The sequence below is a fragment of the Hemiscyllium ocellatum genome, chromosome 14 (assembly GCF_020745735.1).
Source record: "Hemiscyllium ocellatum isolate sHemOce1 chromosome 14, sHemOce1.pat.X.cur, whole genome shotgun sequence".
In the NCBI taxonomy this organism is placed as follows: Eukaryota; Metazoa; Chordata; class Chondrichthyes; order Orectolobiformes; family Hemiscylliidae; genus Hemiscyllium; species Hemiscyllium ocellatum.
This window is the reverse complement of record NC_083414.1, coordinates 38,963,731-38,988,272: the sequence shown is the minus strand read 5'-3', so window position 1 is coordinate 38,988,272 and position 24,542 is coordinate 38,963,731. Positions and strand designations below refer to the sequence as shown.

The 24,542-nt window shown below is 39.6% G+C and overlaps 2 protein-coding genes across 5 annotated transcripts in view; one reads left to right on the top strand and one right to left on the bottom strand.

The window, feature by feature from the left end:
• The window catches only part of LOC132822357 (receptor-type tyrosine-protein phosphatase gamma-like), a 695,764-nt gene extending 681,806 nt beyond the window's left edge, over positions 1 to 13,958 (bottom strand). For both annotated transcript variants that reach the window (XM_060835658.1, XM_060835659.1), the window contains exon 1: positions 13,328 to 13,958. In XM_060835658.1, the coding sequence (XP_060691641.1) occupies positions 13,328 to 13,409 (82 nt within the window). In that variant the 5' untranslated portion in view covers positions 13,410 to 13,958. The remainder of the gene's footprint in view (positions 1 to 13,327) is intronic.
• Positions 13,959 to 14,106: 148 nt separating this feature from the next.
• fhit (fragile histidine triad diadenosine triphosphatase) overlaps positions 14,107 to 24,542 on the top strand; it is a 1,150,076-nt gene continuing 1,139,640 nt past the window's right edge. For all 3 annotated transcript variants that reach the window (XM_060835188.1, XM_060835181.1, XM_060835186.1), the window contains exon 1: positions 14,107 to 14,213. The gene's annotated coding sequence lies outside the window, so the exon portion shown is untranslated. The remainder of the gene's footprint in view (positions 14,214 to 24,542) is intronic.

Below are 24,542 nucleotides of genomic sequence, written 5' to 3'. Positions count from 1 at the left end.
AAAAGGTGAAACAAGCAACTTATACTTCTAAGTTCGACTTGCTCTGAGGATAAGGCAGGTAGCTTTGTCCAAAAGAACGAAGACAATTTCGGCTTTTCTAATGCTGTATGGACGGCATCAATTTGAAGTCATGCCGTTTGGTGTGAAAAATGCACCAGCTACATTTCAAAGACTAACCAATAAAGATAATTTCTGGATTACCAAATTATGTCATAAATAGAGATGATCCGTGAATTTTATTCACACATGGAAGAAACATTTGCAACATTTATCAGAATTGTTCGATCAACTTCAGGAGGCAGGCTTGGTGATAAACCTGGCTAAAAATAAATTTGCCAAAGCCCAGTTCACTTCCTAGGCCATGTTATTGAACATGGACAAATAGCCCCAGGATGCAAACAAATACAACTAGAGAGTTTCCCATACTAAAATCAGCAAAAAGATGATTCCTGGGATTGAGTGGATTTTTATTGGAAATTCATACTGAAATTTAACAGCTTCACTGCTTCACTCATTGAATTGCTAGAGAAAAGCAAGTAGTTTCAGTGAATAGCAGATGTTTGGAAGGCATTTGACAGCCTGAAAGCTGTTAGCCACTTTCCCAGTGTTCACCACACATAATTATGCACAGCCATTCAAGATGGCTATCAATGCAAGTGATGTGGGTGTTGTTGCTGTGCTGTTGCAAGAAGATGATGAGAAAATAGAAAGATCTATTGGGTATTTCTGCAAGAAACTGAATATTTCTGCTGGGGAATGTTCAACAATGGAGAAGTAGCCTTTGACCTTGGTGTTGGCGTTACTGGTAACGGTTGAAATGTTGTAATTTATCTGGGATAATCATATGCACTGATCATAAGCCATTGAAGTTGGTGGAGAAATAAGGAAAAAGAATTCCAGACTGATTAGATGGAACTTTTGTTACAACCATTCAATGTGAAAATTTTACATGTGGCAGGACAAGAAAACATGATTGCCAACGCATTGTTGAGAGGCAAGGTGCCGGAAGACTGGAGGTCAGTTGACATGGTACCACTATTTAAGAGATGTGGTAAGGAAAGGCCAAACAACTATAGAGTGGTGAGCCTGATGTTGGTGGTGGCCAAGTTTTTGTTGGAAGGAACCCCAAGGGACAGGATTTACATGTATTTGGAAAGGCAAGGACTGATTAGGAAGAGTCTGCATGGCTTAGAGAGTGGGACATCATGTCTCATGAACTTGATTGAGTTTTTTGAAGTAACAAAGACGATCAATGAGGGCAGAGCAGTGGACATGATCTATGTGGACTTCAGTAAGGCGTTTGACAAGGTTCCCCATGGGCGACTGGTTAGCAAGGTTAGATCTCATGGAATACAGGCAGAACTAGCCACTGGATACAGAACTGGCTCAAAAAGGTAGAAGATAGAGGGTGGCAGTGGAGGGTTGTTTTTCAGACTGGAGGCCTGTGATCAGTGGTGTGCCACAAGGCGAGTGCTGGGTCCACTACTTTTCAGAATTTATATGTGATGTGGATGTGAACATAGGAGGTATTGTTAGCAAGTTTGCAGATGCCACCAAAATTGGAGGTGTAGAGGACAGCAAAGAAGATTACATCAGAGTACAACGGGACCTTGATCAGATGGACCAATGGGCTGAGGAGTGCCAAATGGAGTTTAATATAGATAAATGTGAGTTGCTGCATTTTGGAAAAGCAAATCAAAGCAGGACTCAAATACTTAACTGGTAAGATCCTGGGGAATGTTGCTGAACAAAGCGTCCTTGGAGCGCAGGTTCATAGCTCCTTGAAAGTGCAGTTGCAGGTACACAGGGTAATGAAGGCATTTCGTATGCTTTCCTTTATTGGTCAGAGCATTGAGTACAGGAGTTGGGAGGTCATATTGAAGCTGTACAGGACATTGGTTAAGCCACTTTTGGAATATTGGGTGCAACTCTGGTCTCCCTCGCATCGGAAGGATGTTGTGAAACTTGAAAGGGTTCAGAAAAGATTTAACGATGTTGCCAGGGTGGAGGATTTGAGCTATAGGGAGAGGTTGAACAGGCTGGGGCTGTTTTCCCTGGAGCGTCAGAGGCTGAGGGATGTCCTTATAGAGATTTATGAAATCATGAAAGGCATGGATAAGGTAAATAGACAAGGTCTTTTTCCTGGGGTGGGGGAGTCCAGAATTAGAGGGCATAGGTTTAGAATGAGAGGAGAAAGATTTAAAAGGGACCTAAGGGGCAACTTTTTCATGCAGTGAGTGGTGAGTGGATGGAATGACCTGCCAGAGGACGTGGAGGAGGCTGGTACAATTGCAACATTTAAAAAAGGTACCTGGATAGGTTACATGGACAGGAAGGGTTTGGAGGGATATGGGCCAAGTGTGGCAAATGGAACTAGATTAGATTAGGATATCTGGTCAGCATGGACCAATTGGACTGATGGATCTGATGTTCAATGATAAATAGAGGCATTCAGGGGCAGGAGTAAAACAGAAACAATATAATAGTGCATGTTTGCATGACTATTGGCAATGTAATGCATATGGGTGCTGTTGTGTGTTAACGATTTAAGCTTAAGGGGTTTTAAAATGAAACCATCTTTGGATATTGATGGGTTTTTTTAGGGGGGTTGAGGGGAGGCATGATGATGCTGCTCCTTTAACAAGGTTGTGTTGTCCTTGTTTTTTTCAGAGGGGTCAGAATCACAGAAACTCCAGGAGGTCTAGGTTTGAAGTGCTTTAGGGCCAATATGATTACAGCTAACAAATACTGCCGCATGAAAAAGGTTTTCAAGTTAAAAAAAACTTAAACAATGAAAAGTTCTCCCAGCTTAGCTTTTCTCTGGTTTGGTTTGAGTTACAGCAATCTGGCTGTTCAGAACAAGCAGACAGTTTTGAGGCCACTGGTCTAAGAAACAGCTATGTGGAAGAAGGTGTTCCATGCTGGATCTCTGCCATCTCTCGCTCTCGTAAGACCCTGATTGCTTTTACCTTTTTTTTTGCCAAGGGGTGTTGGGGATAGTTACAAGTATTTGGAACAGCATCGTTATGTTGGGATAATCTGTAGGTTTTCAGATAGGTTGTTACTCTACATTCTATTTAGTGTTTCATTCCGTAATCTTGCAAATAAATTCTGTTTTGCTTAAAACTCAGTGGTTGGGCCAGCTGCATCACTTAAAATATCCACTTACATCTGCTTAAAACATCATAAAGTTAGGGTCCATGCTACTTTCTTGAAATGTTTTGAGAGGGTCTGACCTGGTCCATCACAAATCAAAACTCTTCAAATTAAAACTCTGATTTGCCATTCCCACTATAACTGTCTCAGACCACAGCTATGAATTATTGGACTTTATCTCCCCCCAGATGTTGCGTATGCATCAGGATACTTCTCAAAGGATGGAAAGGAGATATAAATTAAGAAACAAAAACACAGAACAAAAACAACCAACTGTACAGATTTGCAGCAATATTAAAATGGAGAATAAGATAACTGAATTTCTCCTGCTTCATTCGGTCTACTCATCTCACAAGTGTAACTATAAAACTAAATACTGCATCACATTTGGTCTCCTGAAAAAATATCTGTCCTCATAGCCAGACTGCAGTTCAGAAAATGCACAACAATGTCTAAAAGCTCATTAGAAAATATTATTCCACATAATAAAACATGAAATGGTTGGCCTGTAAAACTGTGCTATACTTTATTCACTTAAGTGCACAAGATATTTATAACCAATATACTCTCTAGATCAATGATGTTTAATGTTGAACTGAAAAAGGCTGATTTTACTATGTCACTAAAGTGCAAGTTCAGCAACGTTTGGTTATTGTTAAATGTGGGAGCAAGATAGTCATGGTGAAGAATGGATCAACAAATCAATATTCACTTTTGGTGCTATTTTCTAAGCACAGGAAGAAGTCTCAACCTGGCCATTAGGCTTTAAAAACACTGGTATGAAACTATTTCTTTGCTTTTCTCTAAGCCTTATGATGTATTAGATGGCAATCACATGTGCTGCTCTGAAGTGCACTACAGTTGATGAAACAACTTAAAAAATTTGTTTTCATGCACTGTATGCTTATAACAAACAATTTTACATTTTTTGAACTTGTACTGCGATTTTTCAGCGATGATTTGAAAAATAGTAGAATATTTAAATATAAGTGAAGAAAAGCATTTTTGGGGCAGATTAGAACATTTCAACAATTTTAGTTTGAAAATACAAATCATTCACAAGTACTTTAAATTTTTACCCTTGCTTCCATGTCATTTCCACTGCGATGTTAAAACAATGAGCTTAGAGAAATCTTTCAAAATTCAATAGTTAAAAGATGGGGTTACAAAATAAAACAAAATTATCAAGCATTACTGCAACGAAAATACAACAGCACACATTGGACAAGGTGATTCCACCAGTATTTGAGTGCAAAGATTTGTTTGTTTGTTTCAAAATGAATGCAGAATTAGTTAAACAAGAGACCTTTCTATTGAAATCATCTTTTTGTTCTCACATTCCCACAAAAATAATAATTTGCATATAGCGTTCACAGTATTAGATAAAATGCTAAATGTTTTAATACACAACTGCTACCAGTTAGAGAAATGGCAAATGTGAATCTGAAACAGAATTACAGTACACCTGCTTGCCATTAAATAAAAAGTTTACAGCATTAAGAGGACTAATTTTTTTTTAAAAAAGTGCTTCATTCAAAATGATTTATGATGGAACTTCCATTATCCATCATAACAGAGGTATCGCTCTTGCTAGCGAACAGTGAAGTTGGTGACTAGTCATTCTGATCACGCAAGTGGAGTGAAATTTTTGATAAAGGAATAAAGGCAGGTACAATACTAATAAATATTTTCATGATCCAAGACACATTAAAGAAGGAACGAAGGGCTAGTTGGCTGTGAGACATAATGTTTCTCCTGGAAATTGCTGTTAGAGGTTATCTCAGAGTAAAGCATACCTTGATCAGATCAGCCAATGGGTCAAGGGGTGGCAGATGGAGTTTAAATTTACATATATGTTGCATTTTGAGAAGACAAATCAGGGTAGGGCGGTAAGATTCTGGGAAGTGTTACTGAACAGAGACCTCGAGGTGCATGTTCATAGTTCCTTGAAGGTGGGGTTGCTGAAAGACAGGATAGTGAAGGTGGTATTTGGTATGCTTGCCTTTAATGGTCAGTGCATTGAGAATAGTAGTTGGGAGGTCAAAGTAAGGCTGCACTGCACACTGGTTAGGGCACTTTTTGAATACTGCCTTCAATTCTGGTCTCCCTGCTTTCAGAAGGATGTTGTGAAACTTGAAAGGGTGCAGAAAATATTTATGAGCATGTTGCCAGGGTTGGAGGGTTTGAGCTGTAGGGAAAGGCCGAATCAGCTGGGGCTATTTTCCCTGGAGTGTCAGAGGCTGAGGTTTAGAACATCATGAGGAGCATGGGTAGGGTGAATAGCCAAGGTCTTTTTACCAAGGTAGAAGAGTCCAAAACTAGAGGGCAGAGGTTTAAGGTGAGAGAGGAGAAAGATTTAAAAAGGGACCTCAGAGGCAACTTTTTCACGCAGAGGGTAGTGCATGCACTCAATGAGCTGCCAGAGGAAGTGTTGGAGGCTAGTACAATTACTTTTAAAAGCCATCTAGATGGGCACATGACAGGGAAAGGTTTAGAAAATTATGAGTGAAATGCTGGCAAATGGAAAGAGATTAATGCAGGATACGTGGTTAGCTTGGAGAAGTTAGACCAAAGGTTCTATTTCCTGTTGTAAAATTATATGACTCTCCAACAATGGAAAATACAAAATTTCAATACAGGTGGAAGGCCAAACTCATAATGCAACTTGTCTTTTTGTTAATGCCATTTTAATCATCCTAGTCTCCGTATAAATCAATGTGAAAAATTAGAAAAAAAATGCAATGCATATTTTAGAATGCTTGGTATTTATAGGTTGTAGGTGACCTACTTGACACTACCAAGTGTAGGACACCTCACCAATTAAGTGTACTTCCAAACTGCCTATCTTCAACTGCTGAATGTTGAGTTTTTAAACACAGGATTTGCAAAGGGTTGACTATTTGTTGTCCTCCTTTAATTGTCCTTTGTCAGTGCAAAAGGAGGATGATCACACTTGTCAGCAAGCATGCAGTTCAATGGCTATTAATCTGCTAAAGACATACCAGAGTTTCAAATTACCATCCTCCTATTACTCGACACATGTTTAAATGATAACAGTTCAGTTGTGCATTCAGAGTTAAAGTTTTCATTTGATTATTTCTCAAACCATTAATCTTTTTCAGTCACTCATGCAATGTGAACAACATCATGAAGACCAGAATTTAACCTCCATCTCAAACGGTCTTTGGAAAAATAGGCTTGTGTTTTATGATAATTTTCATGTTTATTAAGTATCTCAAAGTGCTTTATGATCAATGACATATTTTTGAGATTACTCATTGTTGAAAATGTAGAAGCCAATTTACATACAGCAAACTCCCATTTCAGTGATAAAGGACAAAATAATCTGATTTTGTGAAGTTAATAAGGGATAAATATTGCTGAGGACAAGGGGTAACTTCTCAGTTCTTTGAAATAATCTAATGGGCCTTTTATATTGAACTGAGCAGACATATTGAGCCGGAGTTTACTATCTCAACAGAAAAGGTACAACCTCTGCCAGAGCACCACTCTATAATACCCTGCAGTATCAACTTTTATTTTGTACAAATAAACGCTAGAATCAGAGTTGAGCCTGTAACATTGTGATTTAGAGTAGCAGTGCTCCCAACCGAGTGTGTTGATAAAGTGCTGAAATGCTAGTGAGCCATTTTCTTCAGATGGCGTGGTCCAGATAGTTTGGCAGACTCACTATGTTGTTTGGGAAGGTGTTCCAGGATGTTGACAAAAATCAATGAAGGAATAGTGATAGTGATATTGTTCCAAGTCAGGATCGTGTGTGGCTTAAAAGTGAATTTGCAGGTGGGTTTTGCTCTCTTGCATCTGCTGCCCTTCTCCTTGTAGATTGTAGACAACATCATTATAGAAACACCGTCAAAAGAAGCTTGTAGATTTGCTATAACGCATCTTGTTGATTGTAGATGTAGGAAGAGGTAGCAAATGTTTATGATGGTGATCAACTGGGCTACTTCGTCCTGGACCGTGTCAAATGTCTTGTGATTTTGTTGGAGCTCCAGTAATCTATTCAAGTGGGGAGCATTCCATCATTCCCAGACTCATTTCTTGTAGATAGCAAGCAGGATTTAAGAAATCAAAGTGATTACTCACCATAGAACTCACAGCTTCTGCTATGTTCTTGGAGCCAGTATTTACATGGTTGCTCCAGTTCAGTTTCTGCTCATTGATAACACGCAGGGTGTTAGCGGTGGAATTTCAAAATGACAATGTCACTGAACATCAAGGGGAGGTGGTTAGATTCTATTTTGTTGAGAATGATCATTGTTTGTCACTCCCGAATCACATATGTCACTTACCCCAGCCTGAATGTGTCCAGGTCTGACTACCTATGAACACAAACTGCTTCAGCTTCTGAGAGACGATGAGTGGTAGCGAACAGGAATAATTAGAGTGAAGACAAACCATTGATTTATCCAGAATAAATCAAAAGTTATATATTTTAAATGAAAGTATAGCACTACAGAATAAATGTAAACCATCATTTTCTCTCACAATTCCAACACTTCAAGGTGCACCACCTAGAGGCATAATGAGAAACAGTCAAACCCAAATGCATTAATAGCAGATAGGTTTAATTATCAATAAATTCACTTCTGCATTATTCTCATGAGTTAGCTTCGTAGGTCACCTAACTCAGCAAATGCAAACCTCACTTCTAAGCATAAAATCCTACCAACTTGAATGCAGAAGACTATATATTGCCATTGGAGTATATAGACTTAGACTTTCATTGTTTTTTTTGCAAAAATACAAAGTGTGAATAAATTACTATTCCTATTTTCTACACATCCAAATTCTCTCGGTTCACTGTTCTGAGCCAAGTTTGAACCTTCCAACAACAAATAAATAGTTATACACAAAAATCCATAGCTTATTAAAAACACTCTATTCCACACTACTGAATGGACAGTACTGGTTCACCATCACCAGCTTTACTACTTAAAGCTCAGTAGCTACCAATTCTCACTAGCCTTTTAAACTACAATTCCCCAAACAAATCAAAGTACCATGCTGCTAAGTACATGCCCACCTTTATACAAAAGAGGAAGCTGACCAATGCCTATGTCCAACAATTTCCTACAGCACTTCAGATTTCAGAGTAGCTACTCTAAAGTTCAACACCCTCACATTCACCTTATTTAACAGTTTTTTTTCAAAAGTCTGCAAAATCATACAAGTTTGCTTTTAAAATTATATACTTCTCTTATAGTTCAATGTGAAGGTGCTGTTGCTGCTATTCATTGTGACAATTCAAACTTATACCTAAAATCATAGTCATAGCAATATATAGCACAGAAACAGAATCTTTGGGCCAACTCGTCCATGTCAACCAGGTGCCCTAAATTAATCTTGTCCCATTTGCCAGCATTTGGCCGATATTCCTCTCAACCCTTCTTATTCATGCACCCATCCAGAGGTTTTAAAATGTTTTAACTGGCCCAGTCTTCACTACTTCCGCTGATAGCTCATTCCATACAAGCACCACCTTTGCAGGTCAACGCTGCCCTCAGGTCTCTTATATTTTTCCCTTTTCAGCTTAAACCTATGCTCTCTATTTTTGGACTCCTCCACCCTGGAAAAGAGACCTTGGCTTTTCATCCTATCCATAGCACTCATGATTTCATAAATCTCTCAAAAGTCAGCCCTCAGCTTCTGATACTCCAGGAAAAATAGCTCCAGCCTCTCCTTATAGGTCAAACCCTCCAACCAGACCACATTATTATAACACTTTTCTGTACACTTTCAGGCTAAACAATGTTTTTCTTATAGCAAGAGACCAGAATTGTATGCAATATTCCAATGTCCCGTACTACCATAACATGACATCTTAACTCCTATACTTGCCAATAAATACAACTGTACTGAAGTCAAATCTAGAAAAGTAATGTCAATTACAGCAAAAAATATGCCAACTGAAGGTCATATTTGCTGACATTTGCCAAGAGTTAGACTCTGCCCAAACAAAATGAAAAAAGTTAGATTTTTGAAGGACATTCTGCAAATCAAAAAATGGCAGGAAACATTTTTTTGGACAGATGTCCTTTAAATATTATAATCAATACATAAAATGTTACTGTAATGCAGTTTGGAACTGTTGCTTGCTTAGGTTCATGTGGGACAGGTACTTACTTCAAAGGGATGAAATTTTAAACAATCGTGAAGTGTGACATTTTGATCTTCAAAAGAATGAAATAAAAAAGTGCTGCCTATCTCAATGAAATCAAACCCAATAAACTTTCAGGACTACTTTAGAAATGTAATTTTCACAAATGTAGGAAAACACTATTAGTTAAACCATATTAAGCAGACTTGCAATGTGAAATGCACAGGGTAAGTTAAATTTTTCATTTTACGTTACGGAGTTGCAGTACCTCTGTAAATTCAATTTCAGTCCTCACTATATTAGCATGTCAGAGCTTTTATAGATTGTAACAGTCCAGCTTTTTAGTAACTAGTAACTACTAAGCAAAGCTTTGGTGAATTTAAAATTACAATCAACAATACGTTTTCCTCTGATTCGATATTTACTGGCATCTAGGTTAAAAATAAGATAGCTAACTTTTTTTTTACCTTGAACTTTAAAGCAACCAGAAAGACAGAAGAACAAAATCACATATGTCATAGCATCATAATGACAGTTAATCTTATTCACTGAAAAGCTTACTTCAGCTTGTTTAAGGCAGATTACTTACCGTGAATGATGGGTTGCTGGCAACCATGGAGTAGCCGTTAACTATTAGGTATTTATTTTAAAAAGTTGAATTAATACTGAAGAAAGATCACACATTAGATTAAAACAATTAAATTAAAATCAATGAAAAAATGTAACTGTCCCCACTGGTCAAATATTGGATGGCAGGGCTTCTGATATCCACATGTGAAGTCATTTAGATGAAGCTATCTAATCAATCACAAAGGAAGTAAGCCATATTTACAGCGTGCCAAACATTCAGCCACTTGTGAACCCAGTTTTTTTTTTAAAAAACAGATTACTTCCAGTGTGGAAACAGGCCCTTCGGCCCAACAAAGTCCACAACTTTTTGATAAGTTCAATATTCATATTGTACTAAGACATGAAGGGACACTGCTGGAGAGAACGAATAATATTGCAGAGTACTACAAGGCACGACGCAAACAGCACAGCATCATGAGGATGCACTACAATTAGAAAATGAGGGCTATCATAGTAATGCCAGCAGAGCCAGTTTCCAAGTTTAGATCAGCACTTCAATAGCAGACAAAACTCTTCACATTTTAAGTTATCATTCTAAGTATAAAGTCATTGGCACCTAAGAAAGGTTTCATAGTTTTAACAAATTCTAGTTATTCCCTCCTCCCATTTTGTAGGTTGCTGTCAACCAGTAACATTAAATTTAAAGCCAGCAGAAAATACAGAGAATCGTGAGTTACTAGATTTAACTGTTTCTAAAGTTCAGAAGCAAATAACAATGCTATTATGTGGATCAGATTTTCTCTCTTGGCTAGAATAAACTATGACAAGGAGCTTTAAAGCATCATACACATTTTTTTGAAAAAAAAAGGAAGCACAAGCAGCTGTCACAAAATTCAGTTTCCTCCTAGTTTGCTTCCGACATACCTTCCTGGCACATTGTCCTCATCATTTAGCGCCTCTGATGATTGCAAATGCCTGAGGAAGGAGAACTTCAAAGCAATTCCTCAGTGTCTGTATTATGTCTCCTAGCAGAACTGCTGACCACATTTTTATAATGCACCGCATTCAAGAATCGTACTAACTGAAAGCCAACAAACAAGATTACCAGCAAGTTAGTAAATTCATGCTGTGAAGAATAATGGAACACACAAATTGCACCTTTTATCCATCACTTGGTTCCTCGTGGCTCTGGGCATCTTGAAGGAAATAACATAACTATTCCAAAACCTCAAATCTCTGGCTAGGTTTTATATGTTATCATTGCAAGGGATTTGTCAAGTTGCATTTGGCCTCAGTATTTTAGTTGATACATGCTGGAACAAACATTTTCAGATGAAAAAATGTGTCTAGGTGAGCGATCGGTTATTTAAAAGCTGGCTAAGTGTTACAGAACTGATGGACATGTAAAGACATTGGCTCCTATGGAACAGACTGTGCACCAAAAACGCCGTTATTGACCAAATCAGACAAGTTATAGAACAAAACAAAATGCTGCGGATGCTGGAGTTCGGAAATGTAAAAAAAGGACAACGCTGAAAACAATCAGGTGGAGTTGCACCAATCGTTAGTTTGGGGTTTCCTCGGTTATGCGATTAGGGACCCGCGCAACATTTCAGAGAATTATGATCGCTGTAAAGGGGGTAAAGGTGTGAGGCGGGGGTGGGGTGGGGGGGGGGGGGGGGGTGGAGGGACATAAACGAAACCAAGAAATCACGATCAAAATGCAAGTGTGTTTATGATTTCGGCAGCTCTTGGTGCTCGATAAAAATGGAGCAAGGGAATTGGGAAGCAGAACTAAAAATGAAGAAAGGTTTCAAATCACTGAAAATGTCGTGAGAGAGAATACAAACGTTGATTTCACAGCTCACTGTATTATCCTACAAAGCTGTTTGATGTGGGCGCTATTCTTTCTTTGGAACATCAATCTTCCATTAAGGATGGAGACGATTCTCCATCGCCTCTTACGTCTCTTTCAATACCTTGAGTAATGTTACAGCTCACACAAATTACTCCTGACAAACCAAAGTAAATGCGTTGGACTGGAAATTTAACATCATATACCCTGTGCCTTGACTCAAGCAAAACCAAGTACCTCCACCGTACTATCCTGTCTCATTTATAAACTTTATTTTGAAAGCATTATTGACTGCGACACCAAAATCATGGCAAAATCCACACTACCTACCATTTCTACCCTTTTAAAAATGAACTAAAACAAATCGGTGCCGCCAACTGCATATCGGATCTGTACATCGTTCTTAAAACAGAAGTGGAAATTGGAGATGTCTCTATACAGAAAGGCAGTCTCAAATATTAATTGCTCATTTTACGGAAGCATATTGTAGAATATTCAGAAAATGTTCCAAGTATTTCCTAGAATAAAGAAATCTGCTAGCTCACTTCGAAGCAACGACGTCCCTCCTTATTGTGTAAAGATATTCCTTTGCATTTTCCACATGTGGTCTCTTGAATGAGACTGTCAATATCATAAAGTCCTAAGTCAACAAACACAATGCACTGCCAAACAATCAACCCCCACCGTACTTTACCTCAAACACGCTGCTCAAGTTAAGCCAGTGTTCATCGGTATCAATCAATCACTACTCACAATACTGTCAAATCAAGCCGACATCAGACCTTGTTCTCTTAATGCGCCTGGTTGCCGGCCTCCTTAATGTAATTACAGTAGAATACAGCACGTCGGCCCAAGGGTTCAGTCAGTTTCCCCTGGCTCCCCAGTCAAAGCTCAATTATTAAACAACCGAAGGCGAGAACATATTTTCCTTTCTTTTATTTTTAAAGGCATTCGAAGATCACATAATAATATTAAAATTGCAGCAAACGTAATCAAATAATTGCCCATGGAAATTCCAAATCGAAGTTCGCTTTTGTTTAACTGTCTGGCTGACCATATATAACCATTAGACTTCTCAGAAATTTTAGGATTGTGGGAATCTGACCGTACAGTCAAGGTCAGCCAAGAGTGAAGGAGCAATGAAAAAGACTTATTTTGTACCAAACTCGACTTGGATACCGGCTGCCTTCACCGCCAGGTGTTAATCCCTTAGCTTTCTTTAAAAGCGCAAGCTAATAAATGGAAAAGAAAATTACACCGTTATGAAGAAAGCGCTTAAATATTTCCACTTCACCCTTGTTCTGAATTCCGCTTACGCTGGCTCTGCACCAGAAGGCAGGCTAACCGTTTGCTATAGCTTTAAAACAAACCTGTACTGACTTGGATTGAAACAAATGCAAAATAAATCTCAGCATCTGAATTTATCTTCCACAACATCTTTAGCTCAAGGTGCAGCTAGAACTAGACAGAACCAGCGATCCCGCCGTTTGCTAAATCAGCACCCTTCCGCTCCCGGTACAGAGGGTTCTCTTCAACATTTTGTTCACAAGAAACATTTTTTTTATTTACAAACATGTCAATTGAAACAGACACAAAGGCATTGCTTCATTAGTTTGGAAACTTACTGGGCAGAGAAGCGGCGAAAAATACCCTGAAGACTGTGTAGCAGAAGAAAAGCACAAAACCCTGTTCCAGTAGCCTCTGCATGACAAAATGCACATCCAAACACAACTTGTTGAATAGTTTTACAGTCAGAGGGCGGGGGACAAGGGAGGGGAAAAAATTGAGGGGGGAGGGGGAGGAAGTCCACCGTTTCACTCAGAGGGCCCAAACAAGAAGGGGGCTGCGGTTGGCTTGCGAAGAGATTGTTCTCCGAAAAGTGAAACTGCGGTACAAGCCGAGCAGCGCTGACGACGTGAAGGAACCATTTAATCCCGAAGCATATTGGCAGCGTCTGCCTGGCGAGAGCGCGATCAGTCCATCATTAGCGGAGCAGCGAGTAAGAGGCGGTGCACAGGGAATCGCAGAGTCTCCGGCTCGAGCTGGAAGCTTTCCATTCTTCCCAACAGGAAGTACCATGTGCGCCTCGGGGCACTTTAAAGCCAACGAATCAGGCTCGCGCACCCACTTGGAGTCGCGCGAGCCCTCGGCGCTCGCTCCTCTGTCTGGCCGCGCGCACCGGCCAAAGCCGCATTCCCGCAGCTAACGGTTGATGGACTACAGACGCGAGCCACTCACAGGTTGACTCTCTGGCCGTTGTCCTTGGTTTCCAGGTGCTCACCAATCAGCGTGCCTGTTGATGGGATGGCGGGGCGGGTCGCGCTGCTCGCTGCCTGCCGTGTGGTTGGCGCTCGGCCTGCAGGGAGTTGTAGTTCTCATCCGGAGGAGCGTTTCCTGAAGGCCATCGGAAGTGGATCCGTTTGGAGAACTACGAGTTCCACAGAGCAGCGCGGCTCCATTTTCTCCCCCCCCCCCTCCCGGGATTAACAGTCAGTGGGTCTGACAGCGGTGGTAAGTGTGCCATTTCGGTATGGCTGCTTCTCCAGGCGAAATGTTTCATTGCAGAGATAATAAATAAACCCTTTAAATGTATAGAGATGTTTTCACAATGAGGGCACGAAAGGCAGTTTAGATGATTTATCTGACTGGGATGGAAATAGGTGCCCCGAGGGGCTGCGGGATCTGGCTGCTGTCATAATAACTGGCATGTCTTGGCACATGTTATAAAACACTGAATGAATGCAAATCAGTGGCCACTCGCAATGTTTAGTAAGTTTTAGTATGGTCCATGGCCCGTTCATGTTCCTGAAAGAAGTGTGCTGCCCTCTCACTGGAAGTCCTTTCTTAGTTTCGTTTTAAATCGCAAGGATCCGGAACAGATGAGTTTACGTTTGTTTTAGTGGAGCTGTTTCATATCTCTTAGATTTCAGCTTCTTTAACAAATTAATTCGGCCATTTCACGCTATTGATATTTCTTCTAACAAGAATCAACTATGTCATTGTTTGGAATAATGAAGCACACATTACACACTAACACATTCTACGTCAGTTTATGATCTTTCGCCACCGAAGCATTTCAAGTGTATGTTCAGAGTCTAACCGACATGCAAAGACTCCAGTTTGAACTGACATGCGAAGCATAAGAGCTTTAGTCAATCTAGGACTATATGTAATTTGCATTTATATTGCCAACAGTACTAAAGGTAGTATGCTAAACTCGTATCACAAGACTTGAAACTATGTTGATCCAACATAAGTAATCGAAACTAATACATGCAAAACGGATTTTGAAGCTCACAGTGGTGGAGATTACAGCATCACATAAATTCCAGTTAGGAGGAATGATTCTTCCTTGAAAGATGATTCAGTTTCAATTAAAAATTCACGATGATGATTTAAGTACTGGTCGTTCATAATATTTTGTAGTTTATTGTATGTAAGTGCCAAATGTCTAATTTTCATTCACATTTTTAATATAAGGCAGTTAACGTGATGATTTAAAGAAAAAAAATTCAATAAAGACCGCAGCATGTTCTCAATTCATCCAAAGAATTTTGCCTTATATCCCAAGTGTTATCTCCCAATTCATCCTCAAGTGTTTACCATAGATTTCCATTGCAGTGGGCTGTACTTATGGCTTGTGGCCTTCTAGAGGATGGCTGATGGGAACTCTAATTCTTGTTATCTATCATCGGACTGACATATTAGAAGGGTTTAAGGCTGATAGTCAACCTGCTTGACAATAATACACCCATAGCCAAGAGATAATCGTGTGGGACTTGCACGTAGAACGTTTGACTCAAAGCTAGGGAGTGATAGAACCATGCAATGAGGCCTATAATGTTAATCTAGAATTATTAACAATTCAGAGGAAAGGTGGTCTTGTTTCTTATTAGAAAACTAATAACTGAGGGTAAACATAGAAAAATTATGCAGAGGATAGATTTGAAATAATTCTAGTCTCAGCAATCAAGGTGAAATTTTACACTTGAGAAAAATATGCTTTTTAGTGGGAGGCTAGTCTAATCTGAACTGTCCAAAAAGAACAATGAGTGCCAGCTGCAAAGTTAGACTTAGTACATCAAAATGGTTATGTGAAATTTACAATGTATGAAAAGAAAAACAGTCTGATGCAATGTGGCCCACCATTCCGGATTTTGAGCTTTGACTGAATTCCAAAAGGGCCTAATCTTGGGAGAAAACTTTCATCATTACAATGTGATGGTTGCATCCATGTCTCTGAGTCAAAGATGTGGGTTCAAGGCCTGACCATGTAGTCCAGGCTGAAATTGAAATCAAGTCCTCAAGTTCTATTGAATGTGTCATATTTAAGATGAGATCTCAAATGAGTACACTACCAAAAGAACACCTGTCTTTGGGTTGGTGTGAAAGATTCTATCACACGATTCTGAAGTTGTGAAAGGCACTGTCGATTGGTATTGGAGGAGATGTCTCTAGTGAAACCTGATTTGATCTACAGAATGCATCTGGTAGATAAGAGTGAGTTAACATGTTCTTTCTGTATTTGCACCTATGAAATCCAGCCCAGACTTGTGGGATGAAACTCAATCTGTACCATCTAATAATTTTAAGTGAACATAGATTAAGCACTTTCATCAAAGTTCATAGATATTGCTCACAACTATCAGTTGTCACTCAAAGCATTAAGAGACTGGCATAAAGAAGTGGTTTAAAGGACACTTATCAGAGCAGAGGAAGTCATGCTTAAGCAGTACAGTTCTTTGATACTACACATGAAATATTCAGTTCTGCTTTTCAGACCCACAACAACATCAATTTATATTTTTCCAATTTTTTTTTAAGATTAGATTACTTACAGTGTGGAAACAGGCCCTTGGACCCAACAAGTCCACACCGACCTGCTGAAACGCAACCCAACCAGATCCATTCCCCTACATTTTACCCCTTCACCTAACACTACGGGCAATTTAGCATGGCCAATTCACCTAACCTGCACATTTATGGACTATGGGAGGAAACTGGAGCACCCAGAGGAAACCCACGCAGCCACAGGGAGAATGTGCAAACTCCACACAGAGAGTTGCCCGAGGCAGGAATTGAACCTGGGTCTCTGGTGCTGTGAGGCAACAGTGCTAACCACTATGCCACTGTGCTGCCCATTTAGCAAGAAACATCCCAGGATGCTTCAGAGGAGTGTTATTAGATAGTGAACCATGTAAAGCAAATAGTCAAAACCTGGTTGAAGACATTTAGAAGCTTATTAAAGAGACTCAGAAATATTTAGGGAAGAAATTTCAGAAACCAGAATAGATGCAGCTGTGGGCAAGGCAACAGGATTTCTGAAGGGATCCAAATAAGATACCTGCAAATATCTTGGAGAGTTGTGGCATTGGAGAACAAAAATGAAAATTTTAAAATTGAGATCAATAATTTCAATGTCACATTAATGGACTGAAGAATGAGAGGAGGAAGTTAGGATACTCATGTCTGAAAGGAGGATTGTGAGATGTATTCATTCGTAGGATGTGGATGTTGCTGGCTGGTCAGCATTTATTGCCTGTTCTGCGTTGCCCTTAATTAAATCGTCAAGAAAGGATAAAACTAAAGTGTGACTAAAACTGGTGCAGATTCAGATTGGTAAAAGGGAAGTTTAGAATTAACATGATCAATGCAATAGAATGGACTTCCAAAAAGTTAAATGAAGGCAATATTAGGTAAGGTTGCCAGAGTAAAAGCTGGAAGAAAGTGAGAACTGCAGATGCTGGAGATCAGAGTCAAAGAGTGTGGAGCTCGAAAAGCACAGCCAGTTAGGCAGCATCCGAGGAGCAGGAGAATCGATGTTTTGAGCATGAGCCCTTCATCAGGAATGAGGCTTATGGCCCAAGGGAGTTGAGAGATAAATGGGAGGGGAGATAGGACTGGGGGTAGTTAGCTGGGAATGCTATAGGTTGTTGAAGGTGGGGATGAAGGTGACAGGTCTGAGGAGAGCATGGAGCAGATAGGTTGGAAGGAAGATGGACAGTAGGACAGTTCAAGAGGGCGGTGCTGAGTTGGAAGGTTGGAGCTAGGATAAGGTGAGGGGAGGAGAAATATGGAAACTGGCGCAATCCACATTGATTCCGTGTGGTTGGAGTGTCCCAAGGTGGAAGGTGAGGCGTTCTTCCTCCAGGCATCGGGTGGTTAGGATTTGGCAGTAGAGAAGGCCCAGGACTTGCATGTCCTTGGCCAAATGGGAGGAGGAGTTGAAGTGTTCGACCACCGGACGGTGGAGTTGTTTAGTATGTGTGTCCGAGAGATGTTCTCTGAAATGTTCTGCAAGTTAGTGTCCTGTCTCCCCAGTGTAGAGGAGACACATCGGGAGTAACAGATACAGTAGATGACGTGTGGAAGTACAGGGAGTACATTTGTCGGATGTGGAAGGATCCTTTGCGGCCTTGGACGGAGGTGGGGGGAGGTGTGGTCACCGGTTTTGCACCTCTTGCGTTGGCAGGGGAAGGTCCCGGGAGTGGAGGGTGGGAGGATGGACCTAAGAAGGGAGTCACAGAGGGAATGGTCTCTCCAGAACGCAGATAGGGGTGGGAAGGGAAATATATCCCTGGTGATGGGGTCTGTTTGTGGGTGGCGGAAATGGCGGAGGATGATGCGATGAATCTGGAGTTTAGTGGGGTTGAACGTCTGTCCTTGTTGTGATTGGAGGGCTGGGGTTCAAGGGCAGAGATGCGGGAAGTGGAGGAGCTGCACTGGAGGACATTGACGACCATGTGGGAGGGAAAATAGCGGTCTTTGAAGAAGGCGGTCATCTGGGATGTTCTATGGTGGAATTGGTCCTCCTGGGAGCAGATTTCTTGTGTAAAAACGTTATCCCTTATTCCCAATTTCTTCTCCTCCTCCTCCTCTGCCACATCTGCTCCTCGGAGGACTAATACCACTCCAGAACATCCCAACGGCCTCCTTATTAAGTCAGATCTACCTCGTTATAGCAGAAATGACCATGTGGGACTGGGATGGATTGCAGAAATGGAAGAATGAGACAGCAGAGAGATTTGAAAACCAGGAGAACAATTCTAAATTCGAAATCAATAAGACTGATACTTTCTTTCCCTAAATCCTACCAGTCCTCCTTGTCCTCATATCTCTTAAGTCTTGTTAGCAAAAGTAATGCTCATGACGTTAAGGGGACAGGTGCACTGTCAGTACAAAACAGGCTAAAAATGGAAAGCAATGTACAGTAGTAAATCTTACAAGGATAAAGTAATAACTTGTGGTAGGCAGAATGAGGAGTGGCAACATAAATTAGATGGTTCAATTCTAAAAGAAAGCCTGATGTTTGTACACACAAAATCAAAAAGGCTATGTTAAAAAAATGGATCATTGACATTTGCATTGACCAGAGAAGGTTTGATAGAGGTGTGCAAAATAATTAATGGATCTTGATAAAGTAAATAAGGAAAAACAATTTCCAATGGCAGTTGGATAAGAAACAATAGTGCACGGATTTAAGGTTATTGCCATAAGCTCCAGAAGTGGCATATGGAAATATTTTATGTGGCAAATTTATTGTAATCTGAAATGCACTGCCTTAAACAGTGAAGCACATTGACTAGTTAGTTTCCTTACCTCCTGCCTCCCTCCCTCCCTCCATCTCACCCTTCTTCTTCTTTGCTCTCCACACACTACCTACCTTCTCTCACCCAGAGAAACCAAAAGTGTTTTTTTCCAGTTGTTGAAACTATTGTGAAATTGTTCTGTTTTGTTTAAATCCTATCTCAAATATTTGGAATAGTTAGTCAAATTGGATCTTAAGATCAAAAGAAATAAGACAGGAGAGATCACTGAGCCCCTCGAGCCTGTTCTGGCTTTCAGTAGGATCGGATCATGGCTGATCTGACATTTCTAATGTCAGCTTTACTGTCGTTTTCCTGTAACTCTTCATTCCAATACTGATCAAGAATCTATCTGCCTCAGTCTTAAATGTACACAAGGAATCTGTCCCACAGCTGTCTGTGGCCAGGAGTTCTAAATACACTCAACTCTCTCCAAGAAGTTCCTCCTCACCTCAATCTTAAATTACTGCTGCTTTATGCTGAGTCTACACCCTCTGGTCCTAGACTTTCCCATAAGGAAAACCATTTATTCTGTTCAGTCCCTTAAGAGTTCAATGTATTTCGATGAGACCACCTTTCATTCTAAACTCCAGTGAGGAGAATCCCAACCTGTTTAGCCTTTGCTCATTGGATGATCCCTCCACATTGTTGATCATCGTAGGGAGGCTTCTCTGAATTGCCTCCAAATAAACACAATCTTTCCTAAATGAAGGGGACCAAATCAATTTGTAGCAATCTAGATGTGGTTTTTCCAGCACCTTGTACATAAACTTGAAATAAAGGTATTTGGTCATAGGTTGTGACAATGGTTCGACATATGAACATCGGAAGTCATAAATAGGGTGTTTTCAATGAAAGTTTCAAATTGAATATATTGTGATCAATGATGATCATATCATTGTTTGGGAACTTTTTATTTTAACGGAGAAGTAATGTATGGCTTTAAGTCTAATTTGTATTTCTATATTGTCTGTTAAGAAAGGAAGGACATAGTTTTGTTTTCATTTTAGATTGGTTCTGCAAGTGATTCTGGGAGGTTCTGAAGTTTGCTGATCCATGCATTTGAGAATTTACAGCTTTGGAGTAGAGCTTTCAGTGAATGATTAGAAACAAGGAAAGAGGCAAGAACAAAAATGGACTGATAAAATGTTCTATAACATTAGGAGACAGAAAACACAGAACCACCAGGCATGTGTCCAGATTCAGTCAGAGCAGTAGGTGAAGTTAATTATATAGTTTCTGAATTGTCAGGCCCAAACAAAAGGGAAGAAGTCCTATGTGGCTCGGAAGAAAATTCAGTACCAAAAAACTGCTGGAAACTGAATATGTAGAGAGCCCATATGTTTGCTGTGGAAAACATTTAAGAAGTCAGTATGATGAAAGGTCCAGATGCCAACTGACCAAGAAACTCTCAAATGGATACAAGGTGATCTTTTGTTGAGAATTGAGTGTCTGTAAGGTTGCTGTTGAGGGTAAAAGCGGTGAATCTTTATTTCTGATACCTCTAATAAGTTCATTTTAATTGTTCTTGTTGAGTATAGAATAGATAATATTTCTTTTCTCCTTCTGTGTGCATTAAGAATTGTTATTTTGTTAAAAGTACATTGGCAGTCTGCAGTAAACATGCTTAGTGACTGACTATCATGATAAATAAAAAGCAAAATTAACTTATTCAAGGTGTTTTCTTATGGCCAAGCTTGACTTGGGGATCTGACTTGTCCAGTACTAACATCAGTAGGGACCATAAAAAAAATAAATATACATTAAAATGGAGTTTGCTTATAATTTTCTCGAGTGGGGAAGACATGAATTCTACAGACTGCTGTCTCACAATAAGTCTAAAGCTTTTCAACACTGCTCTCAATTCCAACAGTCACCTGGTTTTGCTGCACTCTGCTGAAGACTCTGTGGCTCCTCAAGGGCTACCTGAAATCTCTCTACGAAATAGTCTATGCAGATAGATTTTGATGCTTCAGATGTTTATTAAGCAAGTGACAAAGCATTCATCCCTATTGCTTTTTCATGAGGACATCTCTGAGATCCCTTCATGTGAATTATGCTAACTGTATATTCTATGGCAGGGGTTAATAATTTATGGACTCCATCTAGTCCATGACGTCAAACACTCCTTGCCTTTATGCTATGCTTTCATGCCTATTCTGTGATTATGACATAAAAGAAAATATCCAATCCCTAAAATTGCATGTTTCTCCTACTGGAAAGGTTTCAACTTTCTGACTCTAGTCATGGAAAGAAGTAGGAGATGCAAGTCAACGCTTTTTGGTGTAAAATGCCAAACAAAGTTGAAAAAATTATTGGGAGTTGCAGAAATTGCTGTTAAAAGTCTTGCTCTTAAAATTCTTCAACTCTTTTTACTGCTTGTTTGAGCTGATTATGGTAACAGCTGTGCCGTATAATTTTCATTTAAACTTGCCCCAAGTGCAATGTAAGTGTAACAGTAGGAAAAGCAATCCTACAGCATCACTGGTCCTCATTATAATATATGTAAATTAAAACCACACAGGAGTTCATGGATGAGTTGCAAGATTGACCAAAGTATAAAATGGTAGGGCAATTGATTTGCAGGTAGAAAACTGATTCTTGTCCCATGTTGCTGCTGTAAAAATCTTGATATTTTTGATTATATGCTGAAACTGCAGCAATATATGTGGAATTTCGGGGCTTATTAAAACTGTGCTTTGAGGCAGGCATGGTATAAGTGTTTGCAAAATGAAGGTTTCTCAATTCAGCCCCAACAATAAGCTTTAATTCTTAATGCAATGTTCTAATGCATTTTTTTAAAATTCACCAAACCAACAAAGGCATCTGAGACAAATTTATAATTGTGTTTTAGGATTTGCAGATTGTGCTTTGAATTGATTCATTGGAAAGAAAGTTATTTTTCATTGGATCATTTTTAATTATCCAGGAGAGAAATCTTTAATCTCATCAGTTGAGATTGTTTATCTCTTTGAGATTCACACTCAAATAAACAAATTATTAAACTTGTAGACAGTTGGCCCAATTCTAAATAGTCCATCCACAAATTAAATAGTATTTTCTACCCCAAGATTTTGCCAAATGTGTCAAGATTTTTTCCAGTCAGATTTCTTGTTGATTGAAGTTAAATGTAGGTTTTAGACATTAAGTAGATGAATGTACAAGTTAAGAAGATGTTTAGGCCATTCAGCCCTTGAGTCTGCTTTGCCATTCCAAAAGACCATACCTGTTAACCTTTCACTTAGTTGCTTAAGAATATTTTATGACCCACTGCCTTAAAAATGTTCAAGGACACTGCTTTCACCACTTTTCCAAAAAGAGTTCCAAAGTCTCGGAGCAATTGAGAACTCTGAGTCTGTACTTGAAGTTTAGAAGGATGCAAAATTATGTCATTGAAACTTACAGAATACAGGAGAGGCTGGGACTGGGGGTTCAAACTTGGCATGAAAGGATGACCCTTCAGAACGGAAATGAGGAATTTCTTCAGCCAGAACGTGGTGAATCTGTAGACTTTATTGCCACAAAAATCTGTGGAGGACAAGTAATTGAGTGTATTAAAGACAAAGTAACAAAGATTAGTAAGGAATCAAAGAAGAAGGCATGAAAATGGAGTTGAGCAACATATTGGCCATAATCGAATGGTGGAGCAGACTTGGTGGGCTGAATGGCCTAATTGTTATCCTAGTTCTTATGGTCTCATGACCCTCTGAGAAAAAATATGTTGCCTCATCTCCTTGAAATGGGCTACCCTGATTTTTAAACGCTGACCCTGGGTTCTAAGTTCTCCCATAAGAGGAAGTATCCTCTCCACCTCTGTCTACTCAAGTCCTGCCAGGATCTTGTGTTTCAATCAAGTTGCCTCCTAACTGTAGCAGATACACCCAAGCCTTTCCAAACATTCATCATAAGACAACCTTAGCATTCCAGCTTTTAGTTTGGTGATGCTTCTCTGAATTGCCTTCAATGCTTCCTTCCTTAAATCAGTTGCAGTCTTGCCAGTGCCCTGTGTAACTGAAGTATAATCTCCCTACTTTTGAATTCAATTCCTCTTGCAATAAGTGGCAACATTCCTCCTTATCCACCTTCCTATTTACTTACTGTACCTGCACCTGAACCTTTTGAGATGTATGCACTACTTAACCTGCTTACATCTTTTTTGTTATCTTATGTTCTCTTCAGAACTTACTGTCCTTCCTATTTTTGTGTTGATAGCAAATTTAGCAACCGTATCTTCCATTCTTTTATCTAAGGTACCAGCACTGACCTCTGTGCTACACCAATCATTATATGTCGCCAACTTTTTTAAATATATATATTTTTATTATGAAAAAGTAGATTTTTAAATATTACAACAAATACAAAACAATGCAATTCAAAACAGTACAAAAATAGTACAAAACTAAACCCAAATAATAAAAACAAATTTCCCAGCCCACCCTCCTATACGAATGTATAAAAATATAAAGAGAAGTATAAAATTTTTTTAAAAACCTAAACTAGCTATTTAACTAACTAAATATATACCTAACAACAAACAAATAAATAGTCATAGTAAACAAATAAATAAACAAAACTCTCAGACATTCACAGTTCCTCCTCCCTGGATATTGGACTCATGAAACACAATCGTTACGGCTATATAAAAGCCCTTGTTAGTGTGGCAGATAAATCGGTGTCCAGGTATTTCAAAATGGCTTGCCATGTCTTGTAAAAATTCTCAGTTTTGTGGTGTACCATATTTGTGAGAAAATCCAGGGGAATACATTCCATAACAATCTTCCGTCAACCCGACAGGCCTGGGGGGGTTTCTGAAATCCAACCTAACAAGATATTTTTTCTTGCACAGAATGTAAGAATATTGAAAAGTTTTGCCTTATACGAGTCTGCAGGAAATACAATGGGTAGGCCCAAAAGGAGAAAGACAGGGTCCTTCTCCACCCCTACACCTAAAATCCTCTCCATTGCACCCACCACAGCACTGCAATATGTTTGAAGCCTGTCACAAGACCAAAGACAATGGGTAAGAGTACCCGTACAGACCTTGCACTTGGGGCATGCTGAAGATACCCCAGTTTAAATTTTGACAAACGGTCTGGGGCTAAGTGGACCCTGTGGAGAATCTTCAACTGTAAAGCATGGGTCCTATTGCAAATTTATATCTTCCTTGCATTCTCCCAAATATCCTCCCATGCCTCTGGAGAAACTTCAACACCCAGCTCTCTTTCCCACATCTTGCAGAGTCGATCAGATTCAT